At 38.1% G+C, this 20,927-nt stretch overlaps 1 protein-coding gene across 1 annotated transcript in view; it reads right to left on the reverse strand.

Annotated features, from left to right (window-relative positions):
* pcsk5b (proprotein convertase subtilisin/kexin type 5b) overlaps positions 1–20,927 on the reverse strand; it is a 98,618-nt gene that overhangs the window by 26,897 nt on the left and 50,794 nt on the right. The window contains exons 16-20 of the mRNA XM_084728823.1: positions 17,073–17,266; positions 14,529–14,613; positions 11,476–11,579; positions 11,196–11,334; positions 8,385–8,500 (exon numbers count right to left, since the gene is read on the reverse strand). Coding sequence (XP_084584949.1) covers positions 8,385–8,500; positions 11,196–11,334; positions 11,476–11,579; positions 14,529–14,613; positions 17,073–17,266 — 638 coding nt within the window. The remainder of the gene's footprint in view (positions 1–8,384; positions 8,501–11,195; positions 11,335–11,475; positions 11,580–14,528; positions 14,614–17,072; positions 17,267–20,927) is intronic.

A 20,927-nucleotide genomic window follows, 5' to 3' on the forward strand; every position in this document is an offset into this window, starting at 1 on the left:
ATCTGATTTTTCTGACTAAATTCAAAATGACTTACTTTGGTTGCTCCGTGCTGTTTTTATTTGTTTACCAGCTTTGTTATGTGTTTGCTCACCTTACGTGAGTGACTTCAGTTGCTGTGAAGTATCCTAGCTGAACAGAAAAACAACCAACATTCAGTTGTTGTTGTTGTTTTCATTTCATTGAAGGTCCAGCTCATTATCCCCTGGCTTCTGACACCTCCTGCACAATAACAGCTACATCTCTTTTTTGTTTCTTCTCTTTGTCTTTTTATATGATGTGCAAATACATTTCATGTTTAAAAGCATCTTTGAAAACAGTCAGTTTGAAAATGTCAGTCTCTTTATAATTGCTGAATTCTTTTATGTTAGATGGAGATTTGAATCTGAGATATTTTTGGGCTCTTGTGAGATTTAAGACAAGGTGAAGATTTCCAAAACAACATTCCCAAAGCTTTTTAAACAAACGATTGATTTCTATCACAAGAATAAACAACTAAAATGAGCCATGTATGCCTCTGTTTGTGGTTTTGTTGTCTTAGGTATAACTATATAGTTGGAAAGATTGCTTGACGAACAAACTTCATGCTACCATTGCTGTGTGCAGTCTGTACCCGTCTGTATTCTCTTAAAATATGACAAATACAATAAAATCAGAGCAGAACACTATAAGAAATCTAAGTTACTAATCCTTTAATTTCAAAAGAGGTGGATGACAGTATAAAGCTAAGGGTTATATTAGCAGAGCGACATGTGGCACATTTAGCTGCACAATACATGACTACATGTCACAAAATGAGGGGCACATGAATAACAATATTATTGAATGTGACAACACATACATATGCATACGCACACACGCACGCACACACACATTTACTGCTTTTTCTTTAAATAGTTATCTTATTTTACTCAGTTGAATTGAATTAATATGCACTACTCTTTTTTATTGTATCATTAATGCATGCATTTTAAGACAGCAGACAAATGAGTTTTTGTTTTGTTCACCTAAATAGAAACTGACCTGAAACTGCAATTTTATTCATTAGATAACCACAGTTAAATCATTTCTGAAGGAATTATGTTCTCTCCATATTTGTGTGGACTCCTGCCACAGTCCAACAATATGCAGTTTAAGTGAATTACACAAACATATTTGTCTGGTACACGCTGCTTCTCAGGGGCCACTGGAGCCTTTCTTAGACCTTGAACAGGACAAGCTGAGAAGAAAGTTAGAAAACACTTCTTTGTGTTTTAGAAAACTAGATCTGAGATTTTAAGACTTAAAGGACCAGCATGTAGGATTTAGTGGCATTTAGCAGGGAGCTTGCAGTTTGCAAACCTTGCCTCAGCCTGGCTGCTGGGAAGAGTCATCCTTCAAGGCTTTCTGCCAGAAAGCCCTTTTCTAATACAGAGAGGCCTCTGTATTAGTGGCCCAGCATCAGCAGCTTTAACTATTTCAAGGAGGAGTGAGTTTGCAAATTTGAGGAGAGATACAACAGATCGTAAGCATATCACAAAGCACCATTCTGTAACAATACCAACTTGTCATTTTCCCTTTTTTCACTTGGGAATATTTCTACAGGCCCATGGCCACATCCTCCACTGCTGAATATGTTGAAAATGTGCGTAGGTTTAGAGAGGTCGGAAAGTTTTTGTTACAAGCTGGAAATTGACTTTTGGGTGCCTAAAATCTCCACACCTGGCAAAGCAATTGTTGAGTCACTGACATTGATCAAAAGCATTATCGCACTCCAGGTAGATATACTGTCAGCCTGCAGTACGCAGCAGCAGAAATCACATTTAAGTCATATTTACCAAATTATCTTTTCTTCCATTGCATGATTGAGTGTTATGTAAACTTTGGTCACATTCACCCATAATAGGCATAAAAGCTATTGTGTCCAAACTTGCTGGAGGATTTAGAAAGAAACTCCAAAAAACCCATCAACCTTCAGCTTCACACTTGGCAGCATTGAAAAGAGCCATAACAAAAGAGGCACAAACATTGTCTCCTATTCCACCTTTGTATTAGACAAAGGTGACAGACACTGGCTCAGGCATAAGGATGGAGCTGTGTGTGTGTGTGTGAGCATCCTTCAAGGCAGCGGCGAGGTTGTCTGTGCTCTCTGGCTTTCTGTGAAAAGCTCAATTGTTCCTTTCAAAACAAAAGAGCTTCTTTGTGTACAAACACAACAGGCGGTGGCTTCCCATTCAGTAGAGCTCTGCTGAAACCATTCAAACAGCCCCCGAATAAACGCCGTCACTCTCCCTCACACACACACACACACAGAGAGAGAGAGAGAGAGAGAGTCACACACACAAATTGTCTCCCTGTCTTTCTGTTTGTCTCCCCCTCACTCACGCACACAAACAAACAGGGAGCCAAGTTCTCAAGGGACGGAAAGCCGCACAACTCTACTCAGCAAAAGCAGACACTTTGGACTCCCACTGCCAGACGGGAGAAGAATGGAGTGGAGAAGAAAGAGAGCCTGTCACTCCGGGGAGTAAAACTTTTCCTCTGTTATGGACTGGGCTGACCTTGCAAGGACATTGACAGTCTACTCTGTTAGGAGGGAGAGCTCTGTTGGCAGATATCACACTGACATCCACCACACCTGGTCCTGAATCCCAATTCCCTGGTCTTCCCACCTACTGATACCTGCACAAACTTGGTCCAAGAAAGTAAGACAAAAATTATTCCCTGAACAGGTGGTCAACAGAATATTTACCACTAATACTGTGTGGTTGTTATCACAGAGAAGTGTTCCTTCTTCTTGACCAAATTTCAGTTGCACATTGTTAATCAACATAGGGGCATTTCTCCAGAGTATTTCACTTGTCCTAACTATTTAGTAAGGCAATGGCTTCAAGAGCAGTGTCAGGATTATTACCTAACATGCATGTGTCTTGGTGTGTTAAACACCTCAAGACAAAAAACACATACTAACAACCACCAAGCCACAGTGAAATTTTTTGCAGATGTGCGACCAGTGCTGATGGTAAATCTAGTCAATTAAAACAATAGATCCCTGAGTGCATGTTATACATATATTGTTTGTTATATGTATGTATGTATATATATACACACATTTTTTTTTTAAAGTAGATACATTTATATAGTCTTACACTTACAAAGCCCTCTGAGAGCAACCATAAGGCCCAGGATGAAATTGAGTTTGACACCCCTGCACTAAAGGTTACCATGCCATGTTTTGCCTCACCTAGGAGTGAAAAGTATATATCTGTATGACGGTGCAGTAGTATAATGAGCGAGACACACAAGACTTTTGCATGAGGGGCTGGGGTTTGATTCCTGTGTGAGGCAAACAGTTTATGTTTGCTTTAAAGAAGTAGTTATTTTAACTCCAAACCATGATGTTTTTGTAAACCTAACCCAGTAGTTTTGTTTCCTAAATGTAACCAAACTGTGACCTTCACCTGAACTATTTCTCAGCAAGCTTTATTTTGTAAGTCTTATCGAACATTTCATTATTGCTAACTTGACTGTGGAAGGAGAACGTGTATTTTGCATGCCTTGGTGAGGACATAACACCATCACCATGGACTGCTGGGTGTATTACATACTTTGGCGTGATATTGGGCTGAGTTGTATTACCTGCAAATAACGTGTGATGAGTTGCTTCATTGAAAAAGAAATGAATATGCCAGCATAACCTTAACAGCATCAGTAAGCTCTAGAAAAGAATGATTTCAACAAAATCCACACTCAGAGTCCTGCTGAAACACATTTTCAAGTGTTACACATAATGAATCAGTTTCACAACATGCAAGAACAAACAAAACAAAATATTTGTATAGGATATGTATGTGTCAGGGAGTGTGGCCACAGTTACTTATAAAACACCTGCTTTATCATATATAGGAGATATACAATATCTAACAATAATGTAACACTAAATATCTTACGAGTTAAAATGCTCCTACTAAGTCACAATAAGAAAAACTGTTATCTGTTCCCTGTAGTAGTATATGATGACATCTGAATTATAGCCCTGGAGTTGTCGAAATCTACAGCTACAATATTAATGGCTGCTGTATGGCAAAAAAGAACATGAGTCACTAGCAAAAAAGTTCTACATTCAGGGTCATCTTATTCCTCTCATGAATGTGAAATAGTTTAGACTAAATCCACATAAGACACTTGAGTTTGCACCTATAATAAAACAGCAAAACCTTGCATCGCTGACCTGTTTTTAGCTTCTACCTAATTGTCATTGAGTGCACATGTTTTGCTTTAAGTGCTCTGCCTGGGGCATGTGGAACTTTGATTTAATCAATCTGATTGAGTGCTGAAAAACTAAAAGTTTCTGAGAGCAATGATCTGAATGCCAATGATGTTCCTCCCTCCACGAATGTGTAAAAAATAACTTAATAAAGTGAAAACAGGGAACCTGATGTTTTAGAAAGGAAATTTTAAAAAATCCTGATAAAAAATAAATGAAATATTGCTGATTAATACACTGTCAACATGATTAGAACAGCGTATTAATGAGAACTGAAAAAGAAACAAAAACATGAACAGATTAAACATTTTAATAAGAACACTTAAGTAAAAAAAGATTTTCAAAACTAGGACTTTGAGTAACATTAATAATGCATTGTCACAGATATGTCACAGGTACACAATAAAAACAGCTTTTTATACGAGGGGGGTGTGTGCGTGTCTACTACCACACAATCTAAAGTCAATTCAAGTCATCTTAAACAATGACCAAGAATAAGTTTTTGTTAACCAAAACAGGGGAGTCATCAATCTTTATTACAAATCATCAAGAACCATAACCAGTCGACAGTACAACAATTCATCTAATACTGTAAATGCTCAAGCTGCAGGTTTGAAAACCCACACAAATAGAATAAGAATCTTAAACATTATATTTGCTGTACTTTTATTAGAAACCAGCACCACCAGAATAACTTTTGAGTTTCATCAGGTAAGGTCCAGAGACAGACAGGAGGAGAAACCAGACATTTGACATCTGTCGGTCACATTCCTGGTTGCGCAGTGATACTGTCTGTTTACTTTCAGCTCCAACAATAATAATGTAAAAAGAAAAAAAAATTGATTGCCTCATTGTGTTTGTTTTCTGATTTTTCTTAGGTGGACTAAAAACATAGTTCTCCTGCCAGATGTGTCTCTATGTCTAAATATTGAACAAAATTCCTTTTCTGAAATGACTGAAAGCAAAACTGTCACAGCTCTGATTTGGCACCACAGCAACCTGCCGGTCAGAGAACTTTACCTGCAAATGAAACATGATAATGACAGAATATTTTCTGTGCCGATCATTGACCTTCTGTGTTGAAAGTGTAGAGCAATACTTCAGTTGATATGCACTGCCATTACAATGGAATGAGGAAGAGTAGAAACTTCTAAAACTCTATTTTATTTGAAAACAGTAACATGAAGGGATGCACCGATACAGAGAAAATATAATTATTGGACAAAATTCCCTTTATCGGGGGTACATATGGCAAACCAACACAAAAGAAAAAATGCAGTTCCCTGTAACAAATATAAGTTATATTTCAATTATTTTATCCAGTGACAACAAAGTAACGGTGGAGCTTTAAATTGTTCGGTCACAGTAATGGATGGAATCAATACTCAGTTTTTGGGCAAATGTTTTGTATCCAGAATCTGCATCATGAGTGAAAAATGGGCATCGGTGCATCCCCAGTACCACAAATTCATTATAACTCACTGCAGCGTTTCCTTCCCTGCAGAAAGCTCCAGAAGGAATGACTATCGACTTGTCTTGTAGTACCTCTGGAATGAATCAATGCTGTCTGGGCTTACATTAAGAATTAATGGCATTCTCCCGCACACACACCAATAAAGACAAACACACACACTAATCAGAGGGCAAGTTTATCTTGTTTTAAATAAATGAAATGAGGTGATTTTGGTCAGTAACGTGCATCAGTCTTGGGATACGGTGACACTGTGGCATCTGACTTCAAGTGGTGGCTGATTTATGTGTCTGAGTTCATGTTTATAGGTGTATGTGTGTGATACTTATATATCTTTGTGTGTGTGTCTGTGTGTGTAGACCTGTGTGTGTGAATTTGTCTTCCCTCCCCTAAGTCAGCCCAGACAGACATTATTTTCACATTACTGAGTGAGCTTCTCTTTTTTTCCTTTGACGTATATTTACAGGCAGAAAACCAGGGCCTTTCCTACTGTATGTTCACTTTCCATCTGTTTATCGTTAACACTGGAAAGAGGAGGAGGAAGAGGAGCCAAAATAAAAATGCACACAGACTTATTCAGAGATTCACAGGCTGAGTGGCTCCTGTTTCAAGCTATGCTTCCTACACTGGCAACAAAAAAGAAGGTTCAATTATTTTGGCATCGATGCTTTGGTCACAAAATACCGACACTTTTATTCTTTTGTTTGTATTCACTTTTGTTTTCATTTGCTCATTTGTTCTTGAAATAAGTCCCAGTCATTTTACACCCTGACCACGTGTGTGTGTCCCAGTACAGAAAAAAGGTAGGTTTGTTGTAGTCCTGCCATCGCACCTCCGATGCAGTCCCTTTAAGAGGCACAGATTCTCTTATAAATTATGTGACTGTGAATGAGTGGGCAGGGGGGTTTGAGAAGGAGGGGTGCCCCCTGTGCCCCCACATCCCCCCCGCACTCCCTTTACGCCCAGTGAGTATGTCCCGTCACCCCTTTTGCGAGCACGTTCTGCAGCACAGTTGCTGCAGCACTTTCCTCTGGCAAAGATTGTTCTTTTTAACGAGCACGCAGAAACTGCCTTCCGCCCAAGATTCTTCATTTGCTTTCCACAGACCAGGAAGAAGAAATAGGGGGAGTTTGGAAGGAGGGGAGGGGGGAAGCATTCACACACACACACACACACACACACAAAAATACATGCAGAAACACACACACAGGGCAGAACCATTAGAAACGGTTGAATGGCAGACAGAGCCGTGTGATTGGTCAGGAGAGGGTTCAGATGACAGGAAGAGTTTTTTTGATCCAATCACAGGTGATGTTCATCGAGGTGGAAAATGATTGTAGTCCAGTGGAGTGATTGGATCCATGTCAGGAGAGAAGGAAAACAGATTTGGGAGAAAAAACAGAGAGAGAGAGAAAAACAAACGTCACACAATTAGCAAATTGAAGATATTTGAAATTCAAAAACTTAGTGTCATTTTACATCACAGAAAACTTAAGGTGGACCACCAGTCTGTAAAAAATGTAAGCCAATTCTTTTATTTATAAACAGTTATTAAACATTAAGTTTCACCATCATGAAACCAGTTACCTTTGGTTTATAAAGGTTGGAAACAGACTGAGTGTGCACCTGAAGCAAAGTACTCATCATCAACAAAAAGGTAACACAGTAAAGACATTTTTCTCTTAGAGTTTTATTTCTTCCAAAACCTTTCAGTCTTGGCTTTATTTTAACTAGAAGGTTGAGGCTAGAGCAGCAAATCAGAGGCTGCAGTCAAAGCCTCATAATCAGAGCATCACCTCAGCCAGTTAGTGAGAAACAGGAATATTTATTCTAAAAAACCCAGGCAAGCCAAACATGCAGAGTTCAGAAAATGAAAGCAAGACAAACAAAAATTCATGTGCAAGGAAAAACAAAAGAAATATGAGAAAATTGTTGTAGGGGAGCAGATTATATGAAACACAATAAGAAAAAGGAAAAACGGTAAGTAGATGTTTCAAGAAACTGCTCTGCCTATTTAAAAGTACGGTAAGAACAGCCAGGAAAACAGTAAGTTTATGTTGAAAAAGCAAAAAGAATGTGTGAGTGTGTAATCCCAGAGAGATTTTATATTAATAATATGAAAAGCATGAGTAAGACCTTTTGATAAAGAGCATAAAAGGCAAAAGCAAGGACACACCATCATCCTGCTTTGAAGCTTCAACAATGAGTAGTTTGATTCAAGAAGTTAGTACAAAGCTCAAAACTAAAAAAAAAGAAGGCCACAGGTGAATCTTTAGCTTTTACTTAATAATACCTTGTGCATTCATTTTTTAGACCCCATGAGATTTAGCAATTCAGTTCATCTGGAGATGGAAAATGGTCTCAGAGAGAGATGAAATGTAAAATCTGCACCTCTGAGACCTTTGGCTCTTTGATTAGCTGGGAGTGTTTGGAGCAGAATTTGTATACATTTGCATTTAATATTTTGAAAAAATACTGTGACTCAAATACATTATAAAGCATCTTTTTTCCTTGTGGTAACCCTGTCCAGTTCAATGCTTTAGCTGGTCTAAGAAATTTCACTATGGACCATACTACAATACATTATGACTATTGTATGTGTTGCAATGCAACAAGTATAAAATAAACACATTGAGGCCATCTTGTAGATAAGAAAGCTGACAACTCACCATCTTTGCAGATGGTGCTGACCACACAGGCTCCTGCCTCCAGATTGTATCCACTGACACAGCTGCTGCAGTTTCTTTCACCAGGCCCCAAGCACTCGTAGCAGCTATGGTCACACCTGTCAATGGATGCATGAAGAATTAGACTGTGCTCACAAATCCTCTTCAAAGTTGAAACTGTTCTTTAAAAGGGGTAGCTCGGATTATTTAATGAGGTACTTATCAATAGTCAGTGTATTACCTACAGTCCCTAGTCTAGAGAAGCAGAGAGGAGCACCATTACAGAAGCTAAGCGTTTACTGCAGTGGACAGGGTCAGCAACAAAATGTATTTTAGCTATGAATATTTTCACCACTTTACTTGCACCAGACAGCCTTTTCTGATGCCAAACTGCAGTTATTTGAGCCAAATATCAGTCTCTCCAAACCAGCCAAACTCCAAGGGTGAAATGAGTAATTTTACTTCACACAACATGGGAGTTTCTGGTCTACTGCTGCCTCGATCTGTTTGTTTGTTTATGTTATTGTGTGACTTTGGTGTTTAAAAAAGGTTAGTTTGGATTCACCAAAGTCATGCAGTAACTTGAGCAAACTAACTGATCAAGGAAATAGCAGACCACCAGCTGTGGTGTTATGTGACACAAAATTACTTATTTCACTTATGGAGTTTGGTTGGTTTGGAGAATGGAGCAATATTTGGCTCATATGAAGGCAATTTTCTGTCAAAAAACGCTGTCTGATGGCAAAGTAAAGCAGTGATAATATTAAGCAATATAGTGGACATTTAAAATGACACTGAGATTTTTTTTTTTTGGTACAATTCAACAATGCAACACCATTCTATACAGCCACCAGTGTAATGCTAATAATGTTAGCCTAATTTTTATCTGCAACTGTACATAATTTAAACAGAATGAATGCTTGCAAAAAAAAAACTGGGCATTATTTGAATGTTGATTTAGAATTTGAGTGTACAGTAATGTAGGCCCTTTTATAAGACTTTAAAATTTACCTGACTTGATACTTGATTCTCTGCTTAGTAAGATCTAGCTGGTTAGAATATCATACAGTCATGTGTAATTTTGCCTACAAAACAACTGCTAAGAGAGAAAACTCTTTGTGTGATCAAAGTAGACATTTAAACATGTATGATATTTCCACCTTACATCTTGTGCATTGGACCCACCAAAATATTAAAAGTAAAAATGAAACTATTCCTGGTATTTAGACTTATTTGTTCAACCTCAGTACAAAACTTACAAAAATACTGCCCTAATTCATTCATGCATTTCATTTACAACTGTAGTTTATTACTTTGGCATTTCCGGTGTGTGTGAGCAGTGTTTGCAAAGAACTGGAAGCTCTAAAGTGACGTAAGGGCATTTTGAACACGGTCACAACAAAAGCTACATAAGAAAATATGTGAAATAATCTTATAGGAGGGTAAAATGAGACAACAAGAGAAACAGTTTTCACATGCACAGTCCTGCTAATGTGAAAATGGAACAAAATCTTTACTGGAAATGATCCGACCAAGAGGGAGCTGACAGAGAATTAAGAAATCAAGTAAGGTATAGGGTCAAGTGAGCAATAAATAATTCAAGGTGGCAGAGAAAAGCAGCAGGGAGGCCAGTCCACCTCAAGGAATGATAAGAAAAGCAGACAAGATGTCTGACTGTGGAGGAGTTTGACTGTGGGTGTGATAGTAGCTACAGTAGTCATCATACTGTCATCAACTCCAGGAATCCTCCTTTTTCTCCTTAACCTGGTTAGCATTCGTGAAGGTAAGACAACAGAACTGTTTGTGGGACAACTGCTCATAGCTTAAAGGTAGAAACGATGACTACACTGAAGTGCAGTCCTGAAAAGCTTGTTAAAATGGTGCTGAAATAGTGAGGAAACACCAGTCGCATGTTTTTAAAGTGAACTCCAATTGCCAGCAAAATTGTATATTACTATTACTATTGTAGTTTTTTTGGCTTACCTTTCCCCTTATTGTTACATGACTGCAATTTTTTGATGCAAAGTATAATTATGTCATTCCCTCTTTTCAGTTTTGCAGGTTTGACCAAGTCAGCAACAGCTGAGCTTGTTGCAGGTTTAATATAATCAATCATATGGATCGTACCGTTTATCCTGCTGTAATATTATTTACACAAGTCTGCAAGATTCAGATTTAACTATAGAACATATGCTGCACGTGTCAGTTGCTTATTCTAAGCATTAAGATGTGCACTTAAGTAAAGCAGTCATGCACATGTACATTAACCTCGACTGAAAATTAGGAGTGTCACAATTTCAATATTAAAAAATGAAAATGATCAAAATTAGATTTAAATTTCATAAATCAAAATCAAACGATTCTGCCACCTACTTAGGGCATCCAGCACATGTGTGAAGAAAAAAAAACAACACTTCAAAGACGACAGTGTAGCTTACTGGCTATTGTATCACAATTCATATCACACAAGCTTTTTAAAGGTTTAAAAATGTAAATGACGGTTGTTGTCAGGGCATAAACCCAATGAACTGTTGATCTTTGCGAATCAAGACCCAACTGCCTAACAACTATATAGCCATCAGTGCAAACTAATGTTTAAACAGATGACATGAATCAAATTGTGACATTAAAATTTAAAGTTTAATCTTGGATTTGGAGACACCCCCACAGAAAACATGTGCCTGTACTTGGAATGGCTGAAAAACTTCTCTTGTTGAAGCTCTAGATGTCTCTCTTTATCTCTGTAGACTGGAGGTTTAAAAACTGTGGTGTGTTCACTGTAGTGTCGAGGTGTTGGCAGGTGTGCTGACTCACTTCCTACAGGACCTCTGAACCTGCCCGTTGTCTGAGGTCTGCTCTGACAGGTAGTAGCCAGTGCTGCATGTTGACACACAGCGCCAGTCCTCAAGTAAGTAACCATCTGCACACTTGGTGCACGCCTCTATTCCTGTGCCTGAAAAACATGCAGACACACTTCAGGGATGTTTTCAGGGCATTACAAATTACATGATGAACAAAAAATACACTGCTTTATATGATAAATGTAATTCTAATGCTGTTTGCGCTTCTTGTTAATAATCTTATTATTTCCTACCTGCGCAGGTGGCACAGGCTCGATGACAAGGCTCACACGTCCGTCTGTGGCCATTGTAGTAAGTCCCTGGGTCACAGGTCATCTGACACTTGTTTCCTTGAAGACTGAAAAGAGAAATAGAAAGAAATACAAATCTCAAATTATATCTTCATAGTTAGTGCCAGGAAAAAAGTAAATAAAATAAGTAATATTTTCCTTTAATTAGCATCAAAAAATCTGCACAGGTGAAAGAAAAATATGTGAATGTACTCTCATATTTCCAAACTGTCAGCTGAAAAACAGTTAAAGTTTGTCTGTTAAAATTTTGCGATTTTTAAAAGCCATTTCTTTGTGGGCAAATATTTAGAAAGTGTGCAAAAAATGATTCCTGCAACAGTGATATTTTGTCTGTGTTCACTTTAGCAACTGTTTTTTTCAGTTTAGTCTGTTTCACTGATGTACAGGAATGTGGTGTCTCCTAGATTCAATTATAGTCAAAAATAATTTCATGTTTTGACCAATATATGCAAGAGATTTTGGCAAGTTCCAAGATGTAAGGGTAGAGGTAAGTTAGGAAGTAGGTATGGAGGTTATAAAGTCAGTTCTGTGAAGTCACAGTGAGGACAGGTTGCTGAGCTCGCTGTGCTAAGCTCAAAAACAGCTGGTCTGTGTTAGCTCATGTTTCCCAGAAACGATCTCGTCTGGTCCTCTCTTCCTCCTCTGCTCCTAGCAGACCATGAATGGTGAACCGAGTGGGACACTGTGCGTGTGTATGTGTATGTGCGTGAGCATGTGTCTTACTGTGGTCTCGCTGGTGTTCAGAGGAAATTATGGCTTACAAGTGTCCCCACCTCCACCTCTGGCTATACTGAACACTTAAAGCCCGGTTCAAGACCACAATGTGTTTTAAACACTTCACAAGTGTTTCTTTCATGACCTATAAGGAATTTCAGCACTTTGAAACGCCATATCCTCTGTCAGGTCAAGTGTAGTTGGGGCGGTTTGAAGAGGCTGTTGTGGAAGTGGCCAGAAAATGAACTGGAATATGTCTGCATGGATACCTAAATGGTTTAGATCAGAGGCTCCTCAAAGTAAGGATCACAACCCAAAATAAGCAACAACTCCACTTCTTGTGGGTCTCCACATGACAGGAGTATACATGGGCTTTAATAAGCCTGGGTCACAGGGTGAAACTGTTTACTCAATTTAGGTCCCTAGTGGAAAACAGTTGGGAAGCCCTGGTTTCACTGGTTCATGCAGTGAACCCAAACCACAGTGTAACACAATGTGCTGGTCTAAATTAGCAGCAGTGTATTCCTGCAGCGTTAACACAAAAGGTTTTTATCCTGAAACCACAACACTGGCATTCAAGCCAAATTGGTGCAAAAAGACAAATCCTGAGCTATTTGTACTGGTATGACAGTGGACTGACTTTAAAATTAGAGCTAAATATGAACAAGCTGTAATTAATAGCAGCAGGTCTGATAGCAACAGGCTCACAATTATATAAAAGGATGCATTAAAGGGAAATTAAGTCATATATTTAAGACAGTCACAGAGTTGCATTTGTTTGTACATATAAAACACAACTACTTGTATGGAGAATAAATAAATAGAGATTTAGAAAGAAACCACGGCTGTCCTCACCTAAGAATTTTTACAGTCAAATAAGATTTGGCCATTAAGTATGAATAATCAACCATTCACTCTTTTTTTTTTTTTTGTCCTTCTGTTCAGTGGACCGCACAGTACTCTCTCCCCTCCACACAGCTGGCCAATCACAGTACGGCTCTCCCAAAATTCTGTACTCAGATCACATTAAAGACATTATTTTAAATGATGTCCATGTCAAATATTAAGTTCTAAACTAAACTAAACTTAAGTTAGAGGTGGTTTTAGACACTGTTTAAACATCAAAAAAAAGAATTTCTATTAAGCACACTGACACCTTTAGAGTTAAGGTGATTAAGTAGCTGAAATGGAGCCACTGTGCAACTTTGATGCAAAATAGTGTTAAGACACATCCTGTTTCTGTTTCTGCAGCAGTGCAGAGGAAATCCATTTTAATGTGTCTGCAGCAAGATATAAGGTGTGTAATCACTAATTTTGAGATCTCAACGGAGGAACGGTTCACCTATTGTGAGGTTCAGTGGAAGTGCACCCGCTTGCATACATTGAGAGAATTTGGATGGAACCGTCTAATTAGATTTTTTGATGACCCTAAAGCAGATATCACGCTAGATATCAAGTGCTGGAGACTGTGGGAGCCATGATGCCAATCACTGGCACATATTTTGGGAACGTCCAGTACTAAGAAATGTTCACAGATGCACAAAATATTGTACGGTATGTTTAATACAATAATTAAGTTAATACCAGTTTAAAACTTTTATTTTAGGAAACGCTGACTTTTAAACAGGGAACTACAATGACTATTTATCTGGTGTTCTGATACCTGCTGGTAATAAAACCATTACTAAAAAAAATAACTAAACAAATAAAATGGGGAAAAAAGAAAAATCTCACTTCACTTATGAAGGGATAGATTTACTAAGTTATAGTCTAAATGGGTTTCATATGTACAAAAGTCATGGCCAAACTTTATCAAGTTAAAGAAATATACTATTTGATGTTCTGTTTGTTGTTAAAGTTTTGTATATTTATTTTGTTTTTGTTTGTTTGTTTTCTCTCTCTCCCCTTCTGTTTTTTCTGTCCCCTTCTTCCCTTCTGTCTACAGAAAATTTTAACTTTTTCTCTTAAAACATAGATAACTTACCGGATTGTGTACCAAAACATCAATGCACATCTTTATTATTAGCCTATACATTCCTCTTTCCAAATATAAAATATTCATTCATTCATTTTTTTTTTTTCATGGCTTACTACCTCTTATAATGCTCTGTCACTGCAGCTGTTGAAATACTCTCAACTATCCTTTAAGTGAAGAAGTGAATAAAGGTGTGTGTCATGAGTTATATATCAACAGACACAGCACAACTGAAATCACTCGCTCTCAATGATTTAAACTTTAATCAGTTACTCTGGTTCATTACTCAGCATGGCTCCCAGCTCACCTCATTCCAGGTTTACATTCTGTGCAGATATTGGAGGTCGTGCACCTCTTACAGTTCTCTGGACATCTCCTACAAATGTTGGAATCTGAAAGACACAGGGAGAGCAAGTCACACACAGTGGCTAATAGGAACCAGGAGTCTAGTTGCATTTCAAATGAAGAAAGGGAGCAGAGGAGTAAGACAATGATGAAGAGGACGAGATGGGGTAAAGTAAAAAAAAAAAAAAAAAAAAGTGAGGGAGGAAAGGAGAGAGAATAAGTAAAAGAAGGGGCAGATGAACAAAACCAGAGGACAAAAGGCAGCAGGAAGAGATGGCAGCAGAGGAGGAGGAAAAACTGAAATGTCAAAAGGCTAAAGCTGTGGGGATGAAAAAGAAGATTGTAGCGTTGGTGAGGGAGGATAGGAATGTAGATGAATATTTCAAAAGGCAGACTAAAGGCAATGACACGCTTTGAAACAATGCACATGGACACTTCTGCCTTCAGCAGCGATGAGGATTGCCAAAAAGATACGGGAATAACATGTTTTTATTATTCCTGGGAAACCATGGAGTAGACTATGACTATTAATCATAACTGTTATTTCTACATTTAAAAAAAACACTGCTTATGTATGACACAACCTTTATAGTTTCGTTTGGGAAGTCATATGGTTGGAGCAAAGAGGCGGAGACTGAGAGTAAGTGAGGATTGTTGGTTAGATTTTCAGGAATCTGAAAATCATTATAGGGTGGATGCAGGATGAGGACAGGTCACGGACAGATTTCCATGACAAGAAAGTGCACTTTTACATTGCCTCTGGAGTGTTACTTTTCCATTTCAGTTGAGGACTCCAGGTCAAAATTAGTGCAAAAATGCTAAAAGGAAATTCATAAACAACTGATGATAATTTATTTGTTTAAGAGCAATTATATGCTGGCTCCAGTCTGTCATAGTATGTTGCATATCTTTGGACAGGTAGATACATGAAACAAGCAATCTGAAGACACCACCCTTGGCTCTGGGAAATTGTGGGAAATGTCCTGATAATTCATGCTGAATGATAAGTAAGTTAACTGAAAAATAAAGAGATTAATCCATAAAGAAAGTAAACATTAGTTGCAGTCCTGGTGGAAATACCTTTTATGGGTCCATGGCATTGTCAGAAACTGTTTACACCCTGTTCTTCTATGGACACAATAGTGAAATAACACACATGATGTACATGCTGTAGCTTACATTACTTGGTTCATAATTAGATTAGCATGTCTAAAAAGTTTTCTTGACCGGTAATGAAATCATTATATCAATGTGTCCATGTGTTAATAAAGGCAGGAATTCACCTTGGCTTGCTGTCAGACTGACAAAGAGAAAATAAACTCTAGATAGCTCATTTAACACAACACAACACTGAGCTGTGCCAGCAATTCAAAAGAAAAAAGTATCCACTACATTTTGGCCTGTTGAAATGTTATGATTGAACTTGGATCAGATCACATCAGTTCTGCTGCCAGAGGCTCTCAGAGCTGCCAGGACTTACACTGTCTTGGCTGCAAACCAACATATAGACATAATTATAAGATATACATAGATTCAGCCTCTCATTCCTGCTTTGCTTTCATCCAGGCTGGCATACATCTTGAAGACAAACCAGTATGTATACGCACACATGAAGTACAAACTTTATGTTAAAACTGCTGCACTACTCTACTTTATAATAAACCAGTGTTCAACATTAAGAAAACAAGCTGGCTTTTCGAAAACATAATCCTCCTGGAGATATGTTTTATTTTATGATTTATTCCACATGACACTGATGAAAAAAAGCTGCTTACTACCACAAACTTTCCAGTCCTGTTCGGTTTGGTCAGCGCATGAAAATAAACAACCGGCTAGACGTTACATCAAGAATACAACAGCATCATTCTGCGGTAGTGAAGAAAAGCAATTTTGTTGTGGATTACCTTCCTCGTTAAGAGTTAAGAATTTAGCTATCCTTTAAAGGTAGAATATGCAGGATTGTTTGTAAACACACCCTTCAAAGTTGGCCCCTCCTCCCTGGCTTCGACGAATGAGAGAGAGAAAGAGTATGGCCACGCTTTGGCACAATGCCAGATTTGGTGTGAATGCAGCTGAAGTGAAGCTTCATCCTGTCACCGTGTCTGCCTGTATATGCATCTCTCTTGACAGCTCTCACAGACCAAGAGCAGAAAAAAAAGACAAAGACAGCGATGTAACTGCTGGTCGCTACACTTTTATAGAGTCCGACCTCAAAACCTGCATGTTGTTACTGGCTGGGGGATACACACTACTGGCCAAAGGCTGACACCCAAAAACATCCCAGGCACAGCAAAATATGAGAAAATAAGGAAATACAGACAGAGGGCTGTGTCCTTGCAGATACAGACAACACCACACACTTCTAGTGTGTCATAAGTGATGATTAAAGGGAATTATTTTTATATGAGTTCATATATGAGGGTTCTTTAAGGAAAATACTGCATAGTGTTTTAAAACCAAGAGTCTGGAAACAAATTCTTGACTGCATGGGGTATTAAATACTAACCATGGTCAAGGTAGAAGCCATCAGCACAGTTCGCAACACACGTGTTGGAGCCCTCATTGAGGTGGAAACCGGTCCGGCATGTCGTGCATTGGTCGCTACGGCTTCCAACGCAGGTCTCACACAACGAAGAGCACTTCTTGCAGCGCTTCCTATCATCACGGAAAAAGCCGCTGGGGCACTCTGACACACACATCCTGCAGAGTGGGATGATTGAAGGGAGAGAAAAGAGGGACAAAGGATGAAAGACAGCGTTATAAATGGCAAAAGTGGAACACAATGAAGTTATTTGTATTTCTTAGAGATATATTCAGGTTGTTGAACGACATCATAAAGACAAAATGGACCACACCGTGTCATGATTAACAACCTCTGTAGCTCAGAAAATGTTAATGGGCTCAAAGTGTAAAACATATGTCTGACACAAAACATATGTCTCTTGTGTTAGAGGATTATGGGCATAATATAGTGTGCAATTATAAATATAAGCTCAAGTAAAATAGCTTTAAAGCACTAAAGCTGAAATAGTTTCATAATTACCCACTGTAAAAGTAGGCTCATTTTTCATTTATCATTAGCACATAATGAGTTGGTACAAACAGAAGTAGAGGGACTGAGTGTGTGCGTGCGGGTGCTATATGGTGAACAGGTGCAACATCTGTTGGATAACTTCACAGCCCTCCGTCACCCCCTCATTTCACCCTGAGGCACCCTTCCTAAGGTGAAAAAGATCTCCAAAATCCTCAAGAGCACAAAATACACACACACATGCACACACTCCTTAAGCCTTATTCACACACTACAGAGTTTCCTGCCAAGAAACACATATTGCACATGTGAAACACTTAATCCACGTGTGCACATACACACTGCCATGCGTTTGTCCTCCAACTTCAATACCGTTTCTCTGCTGCACTGAAATGATTATTTAACCAATAAAGATTGTAAAAACACTATAATGTAAGGCCCACCCCAAGGACACAGCCAAATGTGAGAAAAACTTTAAACAGAATTTTCCTGACCACACTGTCAGTGCAAGCAGATGTCTGTGGCTGAAAGTGTAAAGACATGAACTTGTGGTAAAAGCAATTTAAACAAAGGTTTTTCTTCCCAACATGACTCTGATTTTTGTATTTTTGGCCTTCATTCCTATCAGTTAAGATTAGGTTTTAGTCACAGAATTTGTTATCTACATTTTTTTATTACATGTGCTTCAGTAGGCCAAGAAACACAAGCTATCAGAGAAAGAAATCTAAATTTTAGTCACATTATCATAATCACTGTTTGTCAAATGTCAATAAACTTTCTGCTGAAAAAGCACACTTTTTTTTACAATATACTAAAAATTTGTAACTTTGCAAGTGCATGGTAATCAAGATTAATATGTAAACACAAACCCTCCAACAAGTACTGTGCTTTTCATTATGCACTCATATAAAAATGGATTTATCAACCTTAATTTGCATTGCACACACTTTAGATCCAGGAGGTTTTTAGAGAGTGGGGACTAATACATTTTTAGACTGAGTGTTAAATTTGACCATTTTAGGCAAAGAAAAAAAAAGAAACACAAAATCTAATCCATACAATTAAATATTTTCCTACAAGATTTATTCCTAGTGAAGTAGAACGCAGCCTTTAGACAATCACGTTGGGAATCTCTGGGACAGCCTTTTTAAATAAATCACTAATTTACATGTGAAATTGTAAAAAGTAAAAGTAAATTTTTGAATTTTCAAGTTGCTTCAAAATTAATTAACTGAGAATTTATTGGACTTATGACCTGGGCATTACTAAAATTCTGGTCATAGCCCTGTATACAATGCACATACATATGTACACATACACACACAAGTGCTATCTACAAAGTTTCAAAGACCCACACAACCTTTTGGTGACCATCAAACACATATGTAGGGATGTAATTATCTGAACATTAAACACCACCACCATCCCTCCTCCTTCCTCCCACCACTCCCCCAATCTTCATTCATCAATTGCTCCCTGTGGTGGCAGAAAAGGGCAGCACACCTCTAAAGTGGGCTAATGATAAGGCAGCGCCTAAGCTTGCATATTCTCATGCACCTGCATTGGTTTCTCTTTTATTAGTGCAGAGACCCGCCGACACAAAGGCAATTACAACAGACTTTGATCCTAATGGGATCCTAAGGGCACACACGAATGTGCAGACACACACACACACAGACGTCCGCACACTTTTAACAGGAGGAAGAAAGAGACTGAACATGATATGGCCAACAGGAAACAGCATCTCTGTTATTAGACTGACAAGGTGAAAATAATCAGGACACCACCTGCATGGTTTCTTAACTGTATTCACACTAACTTTGCCAAATAACAGGGGCAAGCACTGACCTCTGACCTTTACTGGTGGCAAAAAGGAAACATGTATATGTCCAAACAAACCAAAGCAAGTTATAGCACTGATGAGTGCATCAAAGTGGTTACATGCTACAAAATTAAAATGTGACTCTCAGATCAAAAATTAAACTAAGATATGACCCATGATCAGAATACTGCAACAAGCTAGAGATTATGTCATGTAGTCTTGAAACTGAAATGCACTGAAAATGAGCTTGCTGCCTTTGAAGTTGTGGCTCCTGTGGAAACCTCTAAAAAGCAGCTTAAGACCCACCTGTTTACACTGTTTTATTCATTGCCTTTGTATTGTGTCTCTACTTTGTGCCTCATTTTGTCTTTTGTTGTGAGGCACTTTGTGACATCTGATCTAGAAAGGTGCTACAGTAAAAACAGGAGTGGAGGCTTTGTCGCTTACAAAAGACACAGACAGCATCAAACTTAATGTTCATTCATGCTTCTTAAATGAAATAAAATATGAGATAGAGGTCAAAACAACATTTTCAGAAAACTGATACTCTAAAGTCTTTATGAATGTTCATGACTGTTGCCATTAAGTGTCATTTTTAATGCAAAGTTGACATTGTCTTTATTATGACAACTTAACATTAATCAAGACAACATGACCTGTCATAAATATGTCATAGCAGACCTGATAATTAACCTTACCACAGCCAGTGTCAGAACCAACAACATATATGACAGGTTAATGAAATGTTAAAGTTAAGGTTAAACGGTAAATGCCATGTTTATGACAGGTTATGTTAGGTTATTTTATCTTGATTTTCAACCTCTCATACCAAAGAAATCTCAAATGAATAGAAAATTACATAATTAACTGAATGACACTCAAAGACACCAGTCACAACATTCATAAAGACTCCATGTTCATGTCATAGTAATGATAGTGTCATGTCAGGATTATGACCACACCTCATTACCTTGTTCTTCTGATAATTTGGTTGATGTATTTAAAAAGAAAACATGGATAGCATTTTTTTGCTGAAATGCAGCTTATTAAATGAATATATGCAAACTGGGCTGTTACACAAATGTTTCTTTGAGGCCTGTAAAAACAATCACAATGTTGCATTGAGCTGATTAAATCCTGTTACCTGTCGGTGGATTGGTATGCACCAACGTTCACTTTACCTTCGTAAAACTTTCTGATTGAGACCCTCTCAGCTAATATTGATCCATCCCTTTATTTGTCTGTCTATAGGCTCCCAGGAGACTTCTGCCTCTTTAAAACAATCAAATGTTGCTGAAATCACATGCAAGCGTGCTGTATCTTCTATCTGCAGCACTGTGGCTCAGATGCACTTTTTAAATTAAGAAAAATAAATAAATAAATAAAATAAATTGGCTCTAGTGGAGTCCAAAGAGCAATTACTTTTACATCTTCATGTATACTTTGAGAAAGTCAGTGACACTGAATGGAATTAATAATTATATTTCCAAATTTAATCTACGCTCCAA

This window comes from Lutjanus erythropterus, chromosome 10 (assembly GCF_056507025.1).
Source record: "Lutjanus erythropterus isolate fLutEry1 chromosome 10, fLutEry1.hap2, whole genome shotgun sequence".
In the NCBI taxonomy this organism is placed as follows: domain Eukaryota; kingdom Metazoa; phylum Chordata; class Actinopteri; order Lutjaniformes; family Lutjanidae; genus Lutjanus; species Lutjanus erythropterus.